General features: G+C 49.5%; 2 protein-coding genes across 2 annotated transcripts; both read left to right on the top strand.

The window, feature by feature from the left end:
* The first annotated feature begins 541 nt into the window (after positions 1-541).
* On the top strand, positions 542-4434 carry LOC100897487 (zinc finger protein SNAI2-like). Its single transcript, XM_003742694.1, has 6 exons — positions 542-710; positions 2560-2675; positions 3403-3472; positions 3583-3647; positions 3984-4099; positions 4245-4434. The coding sequence occupies exons 1-6, from the start codon at positions 542-544 to the stop codon at positions 4432-4434; spliced, it is 726 nt and encodes a 241-aa protein (XP_003742742.1).
* A 4530-nt stretch (positions 4435-8964) lies between these two features.
* On the top strand, positions 8965-10462 carry LOC100908028 (uncharacterized). Its single transcript, XM_003742684.1, has 4 exons — positions 8965-9027; positions 9241-9299; positions 9984-10082; positions 10187-10462. The coding sequence occupies exons 2-4, from the start codon at positions 9251-9253 to the stop codon at positions 10336-10338; spliced, it is 300 nt and encodes a 99-aa protein (XP_003742732.1). The 5' UTR covers positions 8965-9027; positions 9241-9250; the 3' UTR covers positions 10339-10462.
* Positions 10463-12095: the final 1633 nt, after the last annotated feature.

The following is a 12095-nucleotide window of genomic DNA, read 5'->3' as shown; positions in this document are numbered from 1 at the left end:
TCATCGGGGAAGTCTGTCATTCACTATTTCTACCTAATTCTTCCATCGGCTGACTCATCGATGGTTCGGAATGATTGTAATTGTTCGTTGCGGCTCTAGAAGTTCGAAGCTGCTGCTCAGAGTCGAGAAGTGGGTTTTCAGAACTCTGCGATTGATTGATCTCCCGAATCTGACCGCCAAGCCCTTTAGCTATTCGCAGATCCGGTGTAGGTAAGATCGCAGAGGATAAGTTTCAGGCTCTCTGCAATAGATAGATTCTAACGTAGTCCATATATCGATTTCGAACCTAGACGAAGGTATTGTATGATGAAGGTAGGCGATGAGGGTACGCGTATATTGATCCGCGAGAGTATACATACAATACAAGAGGTGAAACATCATTTCTGAGTGCACGCCCGTTGGGGAACGGGAATGGAGTGTATGGGTTCCCTCTCCATCGAGAGGCTGTGTTCTCCCCTGTCTACCGGTTCGGATCTCCGGAGAGCCAACCGGCTCGAACCATTCGGTGCCACCACAGGGAGGACAAATCAGTTTTCTTGAGATGCCGCGCGCCTTTCTCCTGTGCAATCAAAGATACAAACCCAAGTGGCGATTGGCGCTTCGTCATGCGGTCGAAGAATTGGAGGCCGAGCGTGAAGTGCCGCAAGGGGAACTCTGGGCTCAGTCCGAAGATGACATGGATCTCACGGAAGCTAAAAGAACACTTGCAGGTGGGTGATCGAATTTTCGTTCCGAGCTCCGGAAATGGCTTTCCGGAATAGGATCCTCGATTGGGATAATGACGCAATTAGAGACGTCTCGTCGTCCTACTCCATGTCTCCGCCATTCATCTTGGACTCCGGTACCGATTACGAAGTGAAGATCCGGAGGCGAAGCAGCGATTGAGCTTCCCAGCTCAGCCCCAGTTAATTAGGTATCGAATAACTCCTCAGGAGACTGTGACGCAGGGTTCTCGTTTTCTCGGAGCGGGACCAGATGGGAGAAAAGGTGTCCGCGATTTCCGACGAAATTCGCATCCTTCCGTGGCTCGAAAATTTACCGCGTTGAAGACTCCGTAGATCTCTCTGGAGAGAATCCGACCCTTGCAGTTGCTTCCGAACATCCAATGAGAGCGATTTGCAGACGGAGCGGTTCCCGTCGAAGATTCAGCGATTCGAGCTTTTTTTTCACTCGAGTCCGAATACACATGAAGACAGTTGCCATTTCCAACATAGGCTCCCACAGGGTAGTTCTCTTTCGGATTCCTGCCGATGTTATCAACACAATGACGATGGTCAATAGCTGAGCGAGAATAGTGGGGTGAGATTGAATCGGCGCCAGTTGTTGTTCCAGCGAAGGAGATTCCAGTCTTCCGAAATGCTTGTACCACCATCTGTTCTGTTTATGCGACTGGTCGAAATTGTGATGTTTACATGGTGGGGAGACGCAGTGCTACACTCTCACAGACACTCCCATGCATGCACATAACGGGATTCTTTCGCTGTCCTGCGGTAGCTTCTCTCCGACAGAGGCCGCCCTTTTGACCACTTTCATAAACTGATGCGATGCTATGTTTCCACTACGGGAATTCAGGCCCTGCCGCGCTGGCTTCTAGCCTGGCGATCTCTGCGGTCTGGAGACGGGGATAGCTCACCTTCTAGATTACATCGTTCCGTCCCCGCGAGATTCCATGATCCTACCCAATCATGGCTGGGACCCATTTCTTCCCTCGTGAACCGGTGAAAGAATCCTACTCTAATCTACGTTCTGTTCTCGATATGGAGGAGTATCGCTCACGAATCCATAACTTAAACCCGAAGTTTCCGCTTGTGCTGCTTGTCTCAAGATGCCTCCGTTCTCCGACAAGGCCACCGCGGCGCGAGCGCTAGTAGACTAACAAGCGTATATCATCTGTGGCATGGAGGAAAATTGTTAAAGCCCAGAATTTAAAGCCGGCCGAGAGAGAAGAATATGTATTCAGATCTTGGGGAACGTGGCCACCACATGGTTGGTTTCCGGCGCGTTCCGGATCCAATGTGGTCGAGCGCTCAATCGCTCTTTCTCTCTACCAGGTTACTTACCAGTTTGCTTGCCTAACATGCTCGTCAGACTTCTATCTCTCCCCCTCCTTAGCTCTTGAACATCCATCGGGACAGAACAAGCTGCGTGCCTTTCAGAAGACGTTCTCGTGTTTATCAGACAGACCGGCACGCGTCGCTGAGACGAGCACCGGATGTGCTCGAGCTCGAGCATCGTAATCGGATGTGGCCAGGCCAGATATTTTGACGACCGTAATGCCAGACCTGGAGCGATCGCATCATTATCTTCCGAAGACGGTTCTAGGCCCCCATTTTGAGCATGTGGACGTTGCTATTCTCGAGCATCTTCAACCATGTGTGCTCCCGCACGAACTGGTTTGGAATGAGGAATCGATAGATCCATCAAGTGATGTGCAGACCGGAGAGCCGGGACGTCAGATGCCACTGTAGACCCATGAAGCGGGCGGGGATGATGAATCTTGCCAACGTCGGCTTCATTGCCTAACTCATTGAATAAAGGAAGGATTCAATTCTTCCACAGAACTCGTCCCAGTGGCCATGAGTCCCCGGAGTGAATCGAGTGACTGTGTTGTGCCGCAGTTGACTACCTTGAACGAGAGTCCGAGTGGCTCGATGATGGAGGCCTTGCTGACTCAGGTTAAGGCTGCGAGGAGAGCATTACAGCACGAAGTCGTCAGGGACATAGATCTAGTCCTCATTGAGAAAACTGACAGCGCAGAAGAGAAGAATTCCGAGCTCGATACGTCAGAAGAAGACGAGAGATCCGAATCGGTGAGTGATAAGCTTACAATACTCGACGGCATGATATTCGAGAACGGGGGGCTCGGGATTCATATTAGGTCGACCAATGTATCCAAAGAATCGTCCCCTACCCGGCCACTGGGGCCTCGAGAGGTTCGCGGTGAAGCATGGGGCCACCGACCTTCTTCAGATCTCGGGAGACATACTTTTTCCGAGAAGATCCTCCAGCTCTGACAAACTCGTTCTGAATTGACCACCTCTGCCAGAAATCATTCTTCCTCCTCACGGGTCCATTGAGAATGCACCACGGGCTACTTTTAAGCTCTCAGGCATCCGGACTCCAGTTCCCGATCGGGACTGCGCCCCTCCCGAGTCCTCATGATGGATGGATAATAATTAATGAACACGGCGCTTGCATTAAAAATATCATGCAATCTCAATGTTGAACTGTGACACTCATCGGGGAAGCTCCAGATTGGAATGTTAGGACACTGCACCCATTGCCTGGGAGGAGCGATGCAATGGGAAAATAGTATCGGAGAGACTGCTCCGCATATACACGTGGGGGGTTCAGAGTAATAAACGCATCATGATGCTCGGCGCTCAATGCATCCCATTCCAGGTTGAAGAAAACGACAATTGCTTTGAGTGCAAAACATGCGACGAAGGTTTCGATCCCGAGGAAAAACTCGGTAGGTTGTCGCAATCTAGGCTCTCTCATGATGTAATTACGCTTGATGCCGACATCGGTCCCTCGGAAGACACCTGCAAGTTTTATATTGAGGATTCCTCTCGTTCCCAGAAGGCCATAAGGACATCAAACAAGCAACCTGCAAAAAATCTCGTCGCTGTCCACATTGTGATAAGGTAGGGTCCCGGATACACTATATATGTACCTCAGGTTGAGAACAAAGCAGATTGCTCTCAACAGGAAAACTCGAGAATTTCCCCGTGTGGTCCATTCTCTGGAGCCTCGTCATTGAGTAGGGAGGATCGACTGAGTCCATTGGAACATTTCCCGACCTCCCGGAGTGACCTCTCTAGCGGAGAAGCCCTGCTCGGATGTCGGGTCACTCAAAGACTCAATTCTGTGTAATGTTGCTTCCGAGAGCGTATCCAATGAGACTCGGGAGCTTTTTACTTGAACGAAGAGGTCAACGATTGGTGAACAGAATCAGCTGACCAAAGCTTTCGAACTTCCAGGAATACGTATCTCTTCCCGCGTTGTCGATGCATATAAGAACTCACGGAGCCGGTTGCCAGTGCCCCTATTGCGGGAAGCGCTTTTCCCGACCTTGGCTGCTCCAGGGTCACATCAGGTGAGCTCTTTCTCCATATTCCGGAGGAACGAAATCTGAGACTCCTTGATGAAAAACGACCCATTCGGGCAGGACCTCTCGACGAAATCACGAGTTGATTTCACACACGATCAAACTCAACTTTTAAATGCTCTCCCTGTTCCAGAACCCATACAGGCGAGAAGCCGTTCACCTGCCCTCAATGTCGCAAGGCCTTCGCAGACAAATCCAATCTGAGAGCTCACATTCAGACGCATTCGCAGACGAAGCCTTTCGTGTGTCCCCGGTGCAACAAAGCGTTCGCCTTGAAAAGTTATCTCTATAAGCACGAAGAGAGCTCGTGCCTCAAGAAGTGATAGAGGAAAATCGTGGTATTCAATAGGTACTCATTTTCTTCTTGGTAGCGAGCTCTATCGGAGAATCTCCCTGATCTCTGGGATCACCTGTGTTAGCTATCACTGTCTCCTCCCCATCGCAACTTGCAACATATCTGATATTCAGCGAATGTAGTCGAACTTCATCCACCGTCTCGAATACCGATGTCACACCATAATTTAATTTTTGATGATAGTTTGAGATGCGAGCCGTAGATAGGAGGTGCCCGGAAGTCACCGTCGAGTTGCTCCCGGTCACTCGTGTACCTGATCGAATACTCTTGTTCATATCTAACTGAAAGAGAGATGATATTGAGTGTAACTGGTCAAAGCAATGTGCAGTATTTTCTGAGAGCTTTCCGCAGAGCGCTGAAGCCCGCCATCGGTGTTCCCGTAGGCCCCCGTTGCATATTCAATTTATTGTAGGGCTGTCCAAATTTCATTCTTCTCGCTGTTTTTCCTGACGATTTGTTTGTGGACCTTCTCGTAGATGATCTATGATGATGATGATAATGATATATTCAAGTATTGTCATGGAGCCGTTAGTTGCAATCCTCTTTGTAAAAAGTAATAACTGTCTCGTTCCGAGCAAGCGGAAGATCCTAATTATCGGATCTACTCCGAGTCGATGGTTGATACTCGAAACTCTTCACTCGAGGTATGCCCCTCAACAGTATTCATCCGCTATACCGAACAGTATAATATATAGGATATCGTGCCGCTCCATATCTCTGGATATAACCCATGATGAAACTGGAGATTCGTGGCGTTCAATCACGTGTCTCCCCATCCTCCGGAGGGACTCATCATGGGAGGAGGCATCGGACAGTGGCTTATTCGATGAGTCACACAAGGGGACTGATTGTGGTCTATTTCTCGAGTTCAAGTGGTTTCTAAATACGCATGTAAGATCCACGCCAGTTGAGGGCTGTGCGTGACGGATGAGAGAGTATGTATTGGAGAGCTATTTATGTAAGATTAGCTGAGCAGAGGCTATAATAATTTTATTTATAAAATACACATGCATAAAGATACCTAAAATATCCGCATCGATTCCTCCCTGAATGGTACGGAGATGCGTCTAATGCGTATGGGTAGAAGCGGAAGTATCTACACAATAAACTCTTCGAATAATCCCGATTTATAATCAATCTTCGGCTGTCCCTCTACCCTTCCCATAGTGAGAATTTCCGTGTGTCCTGGACCCGACTTTTTCTCGAAAGCTCGTTCTCCCGCTTGACGTCGCCCCCAACCTTAGACACAGACGAATGAGTCACTTTAGGAGCCATTGTTTAGGCCGTTCTCGCGTGAGACATTGCAAATCGGAATTCATTCCGCTCAGTCACCATCAATCGAAGCGTCTCTTCGTGTCGCGACGCAGATTAGAGATGTGCCGTTTGCCGTTCCTGAGGTCATAAGCAAACTTATCGATCTCATTGCTGACCTGAATTTGCATGATTCTTTCATCTGCCCGCTTCCGCATCTGTCGCACGAATGTACCAGGGGTGTAACTATGAAACGAGAAAATCCGATAGAGGGCGTTAGCTCAAGCTGCAGTTTGAATTTTCGCGCCCGATCAATTGCGTTGTTTACATCGCATTCGCGGTCACACGAAATGGTCGATAGAGTTCGAAAATTGTGTTTCTAAATTTTTTGACACCCTGCCAAAAATGTCCCTCTACGAGCCCGAAAATCAGATTCTCAGGGCCTCGCTGGTTTTCTGCTTTCACTTGAAGAAGAGTGCATCAGAGGCACATTCTCTGCTTGTGGAAGCGTTCGGTGATCATGCGCTTAGCAAATCTCGTTGCTACGCGTGGTATGAGAACTTTTCGAAGGGAAACTTCGATTTGAAGAACGAACCCGGGGAGACCTCCAAAAAAGTTCCAGGATCAAGATTTGCAAGTTCTTCTCGATCAGAACAACACGCAAACTCAAAGTGAACTCGCAGAACAGCTGAAAGTTACTCGTGAAGCGATTTCCATAAGACTCAAGAAAATGGGGAAGATCTCAAAGCTCGGCAGATGGGTGCCACACGAACTCAGTGAACGACAGAAAGAGGTGCGATTGACAGTCTGTCGGGAACTGCTCTCGAGATACAAAAACAAGTCGTTTCTGTATCGTATCATCACTAGTGATGAAAAATGGATATACTACGATAATCCTGGACGCAAAAGATCGTGGGTCAGTCCCGGAGAACCAGCAGAGAAGTCAGTGAGAAGGAATCGCTTCGGAAAGAAGACCATGCTCTGTGTGTGGTGGGATCAAAGAGGAGTGATCTATCATGAGCTGCTAAAACCCGGTGAAACTGTTGATACTGCCCGTTACCAACAGCAGTTAATCGATCTGAACCGTGCGGTCAAAGAAAAACGACCAAATTGGGACCAAGTTCGGAATCGCGTCATTTTGCTCCACGACAACGCTCCGTGTCACACCTCGAAGCCGACGCAGGAAACTTTGAGCGCTTTGAACTGGGAAGTTCTGACACACCCTGCCTATTCTCCAGACTTGGCCCCCTCAGATTATTATCTCTTCGCATCAATGAGCCACGCTTTGAATAATCAGCGGTTCACCGATTTTGAAGAAGTCGAAAAATGGGTGGTCGGATGGTTCGATTCGAAAAATGAAGCCTTTTATCACAAGGGCATCCACAACCTGCCAGAAAGGTGGTCGAAGTGTATATCTAATCAGGGAGCCTACTTCGAATAAATTACGAGTTGTACTTTTTTTTTAAAAAATTTTCCTTTTCTGAAAAATTTTCTCGTTTCATATTTACACCCCTGGTACCTCCTTCGGGTCCGCTCCGGGCGGCACTCCACGCGGGGCTACAGGGGCGGCATCTCGGGTTTTCGCATTCGATTGAGAGAGTTTTTCCCGTCGGCAACAAACTCTGAACCGCCGCCCGGGAAGCGCTCTGGTACGTTACGCCACTGGCCTCCATTGCATTAGGCTCCCGGATCTCGAATCGTTGTGAGTTACTTGGTGTGATCCGGCCTTATCGATTGTTCCAGCAACGTCGTGGATCTGCATGGGAGAGCCGGATGTCGGCTCCTCTTGACAGCGAATCTTCGAGTACTCGTCTCGAGGATATTGGGTCTCCGCAAGACAGAGAGGTCGCTAAAGCAGGTCAATCGATGACTGACCGTTCTATGACCCCCTTCCGAAATACACGCGAACGACAACCCTTGAAGAATCGAGCTTCATAGATCCTCTCCGTGGAGGAATTCTCACACCGAAACGATGGCCCAGCGGGATTTGGAAGAGTATTTCGGGAGAAGTTCCGACCTGGAATGCGCTTTGGATCCGCGGCCTGGGATGCTATAGAGCGAAAACGCGGGGAAACTCCTCTGGAAAGCGTCTCTCGGGCTCCGTGAGACTCATTTTTGGTGACCACTTGACGACCGAAATATTGTGTCGTAGTATGCCATGACCTGTCTGCTGAGCCCGGAAGCGGGACAGATTCTATTTTTGACAATGGGAATTCCCCGGCGTCGATCGAGTTTCTATGAGCATCGACGCTGGGAAATGTCGACGTCACCAGATACAGATGTATAGGATGAATCTACCGGGGAATCCCTCAACTTCAACGGAAATCCGCTTTTCCCTGCGAAAAAGTATGGTTCTTGGCATTCGGTAGGAAGGATAATTCACGTTAGCACACTTCGATGTTTGACGAACGTACCAAATCTCGAGCTGTAGCTTCCCGTCCCGCGGTCCCCGGCATCTGGATCATTCTGCGGATCTCCCACAGACATGAATTGTTCTCCTGCATCGGCGTTCCGTAGAGCATGATTTCGGGCTATTAGATGCTTTGAGCATGTCGCTAGCAGGTAGGAACATATGCTTCATATGCTTGTTAGGAGACGACGAGAGAGACAGAAGTCTAGAACAGCGGCTCATTAATTGATTGTGTCGATACAGATTTATTCGGAAGGGTCATTCCAGTGCTCGGGTGCTGGATGAGGTTTTCTCGGTGAAGCATGAATTGAGACACGGAACAAGCGCGGTCCCAGAGCTTCCACGCGACATATCGCCGTATCAATCTGCGCTTCATTTTCTGTATCCAAACCCTGGCCGACCATTGACCGGACTTGTGAGCCCGAAACGCTCTTATTCGTTGGTTAACGTTCAATATTCATTTTGTCTACGGAGGATGATATTAGGGGTGTGAGTTTCGCGTAGCTAAAATCCGATCGGATGTGATGGGGACGTTCCGTCTCAGAAAATCGATTGACTCCTCGCGCTGGGTCCGATCCGAATACCCGTGACGTCATTGTAGTGAATGACGGCGTACTAGCTCTTTTGGCGACAATGTGAACATTTTGATATATCCGTTGTTGACAAAATGATGCTACAGAGCAGTTGGGTAATGATCATGGAGCGTCCGGTTAAAAGCCTATGTTGCAATGGACACGACATTATGAACGTTCGTCCACAACGCACCGCGTGAGGGCGCTATCAAACACAAGTGGCGTTCTTATATATAAACGCATCGCCCGTAAGCGAAACTATCGTTCTGCCGTCAATTGGTGTGTCTCACAACAGGGATATCAATTCGCCGACGGATAACCTACATCAGTGAGTTTTCACTTCGAGCCGCTTCCCTGCTGATGCTCTTCAAAAAGGTCTCTTTCGAACACGAGCGCAAAAAAATCGTCCGTTCGTCGAGGCGACACGGCGTCGACCTCCCCGGGAAGATCCGAGACTCAAACTCTCCCTGTCAGAAGCCAGATACATATGCATACCAGTTGATGACACGCAAATCAATCACAAGAAAAGTCTGTTTTGCAGTAGGATCATCATGACTCCCTACGGAATACTCATCCTCGTCTCGTGCCTAGCCGCGGTCGGTGAGTACCTTCGACCCCGGGCTGATTGGGGGTATTTCTATGGAATGTTCAAGGTTTGGGTTCTTCCAATCCGACGGGCTGCCTCATCGGGGAAAATTCCGAAAAGCAGACGAAGAGGAGTCATCGGAGCGCGACTTAGCAGACCAGTCTTGACCCGCCGAATTTTTCTCGACACGCACCTCTTCCATCGAAGTTTTTTTGGGGATTCTGCGAAGGCAGAATTCCGCGGAACGGAGTCTGCATTCGAACGCCGGCGATACTGGGATCCATTTTCCTGACCAAAATTTTCCCGGACATTTGAAGAGGGAACATCTGTCCCATCCCCTCCATCCTAACCCTGGCGAGGGAGAGTTGAAAAACCGATCCGACTCCCGTCAGGACATGATTCCCGTCAAGTGCGCCCCCTCCGACGTTTTATCTTGATCCACTGTGATGATGCTTGGGACCGACGCCCGCTGGAGCGCCTCTTCGCCGAAAATTCTTGGGCTGGAATAGTTAACTGTAACATACTGCGACGGGAGGACGATTCATCCTAGACGGAGGCAAAATGAGCGGAATACTGGCTCGTCTCGTCTATAGCCCTGGGAGTCAAATGCCGATTCACAATTCCTATTCGGGATACTGGCAAGCGAAATTCTCACACTGAATCGTTGAAAATTGGCAGTGTGCCACGTTTCATTTCAGCGCTATCCGAACGAGATTGTAATCGAATCGGGGACCACATTTGTCTTCCTGAGGAAAGGTGCTCTTCCCATGCAGTAAACAAAGAAATCAAGAGTTGTGGTGAGTTGACGCGTCAGCCTGTCCGATCGGGCGTCAGTCCATGGAGCGAATCCCATTTGCACCCAGGGACACCCTTGATCATTCGAACTCATTCCGCTTTCTAGCTCAAGGAAGCGTCTGCTGTCACAGCCAGAAGAACGACATCGACCCTTGCAAGAATCGAGCTGGAGGTGAATGTGTATTGGAGGATTGTGCCGTCGAGGCGCTCCCGGGATCGTGTCCGTCTCCACAGAAGTGCTGTGTGCGACTCCGGTGATCGTCACTCCGGATCTAGATCGGAAGCCGCATTGACCACATGCATATTGTGTGAACCTAAAGCCAGAATTTCGAACGCCACGAGTTACGTGATCAAGCATTCGGATGGCCAACCAGGTGCTCCTTTAATAAAAAGACTCGCGGAATCCTCCTCCGCTCAGATGACCGGTCGCCAGACCCGCAAAAGTTTGTTGAGTACTGTTATCGTTCCGGGAATTTCCGTCGCGCAATCGGGAATCTACTCAGGTAGACTGTTGTTATCTCCCGGAATCGTTGGAGAAGGGATCCAGGAAGGAGAACCGCAACAGGTCGGAACCGTCTGATCATTTCGTTAGAAATCATCAGCTTTTGAATAACTGTTGGAGTGTTCGGGCGGGGTAATAAGCCTTCAATCCGTCGTATCCATCGATTGATTACTCACATGGACTATGCAGTCGACAGGGCATTTATTCGCTTGGGGTACCACAGACGATCGCAGAACTTGGGAGAAATCGTAGAACCTTGGTCTGATGGCGCGTTTGATCCGCTCATTTCATCCCGCCTCAACCCGAATCATCCGCGACTCAAGCCTTATGCTCATGATTCATGATCAGAGGAGAGTTTTCAGGGCGCAGCGCAGGCTGAGAGGAATCGCTCGAGTGCTCTCAGGGCCCACGTTCTTTTTGGAGAGTTTGAATCTCAAAATATCTCTTCTACCTACTACTGTCGGCAGCCTCGGAAACGAACCTTCGTCGGGCAGGCTTATTTGCGCAACGTATCCGAGCGCCACGAAATTCATTGACTGCCCTCTCGTCTCGGATATCGGAGGGTCACTATCACTGACAGAGTGACTGAGTGTATGTATGTATGTATGTATGAGCTCTACAGCATCGTCTTCTTGCGTTGCCGCGATGCGGTATTTTCAAGAAACTTCGCCTCCAATCGAGCCTGCAGAGTCTATGCTAATTGCCATGTGGATTAACTCTGATAAAAGTAGCTGCTGAGGTTTTTCGGCGGAACCAGGAAGGTGATCGCTTCCCACGACACAATCTTCTTTCCCCGAGGATCATATTAGTCTTTCGCGGACGTGTTCCCGGCTCGCACCTGGAGCCAGTCTTGAGGGATTCCTCACAGAAAAAGACCACAGTCGACACGAGCCATCCGATGATCGTTACGAGTGCGCAGTACGTATAATCGTTGAAAGTCTGGTGAGCGAAGTTCCCCCCGAACTTCTCCAGCCGCTCCAAATGTTTACGATAATAGAAGTCAGGGTCGATCAGGTTATCGGAAAACACCCCATCCCTCCAAGAGTTCTTAGCCGTCCGGTAGTCTTGCAATCTTGCGCCATGGAAGAGTCCTGCTTCGAGGAGTGATTGGATGTAGAACAGACCGCGCACAGGACAAACATGAGTTCGCAATAGAGCGCGAGCCACTTTGAGAGGGTCCCCCGTGAAAGCCGACAGGGACGCTTCGACCAGGAGCACTTTGGTGGGATGTAAGAGCTTGATATGGTACACGTGAGCTTCGGGGAAACGGCTTTCGAAGAATGCAAGGAACGGCTTGGCCTCCAGCATGTCCATCATGCACACGTGATTATACGAAAATAGCATCTTCACGCCAAGATTCCTCTGGCGATTGCTGTCCACGGAGAATTGGCGAATTGGATTTTCGAGACTCAGGTAGGGTTCACAAGCCTCTATGCTCCAAATTCTGTCCTGGGGACCCAACGAGACACTCTTGACGATATCTCCTTTCAAGATCGACACGAATATTTGACTC

Source organism: Galendromus occidentalis, unplaced genomic scaffold, assembly GCF_000255335.2.
Source record: "Galendromus occidentalis unplaced genomic scaffold, Mocc_1.1 scf7180000077429, whole genome shotgun sequence".
Lineage (NCBI taxonomy): Eukaryota > Metazoa > Arthropoda > Arachnida > Mesostigmata > Phytoseiidae > Galendromus > Galendromus occidentalis.
This window is presented reverse-complemented; position numbering and strand designations above follow the sequence as displayed.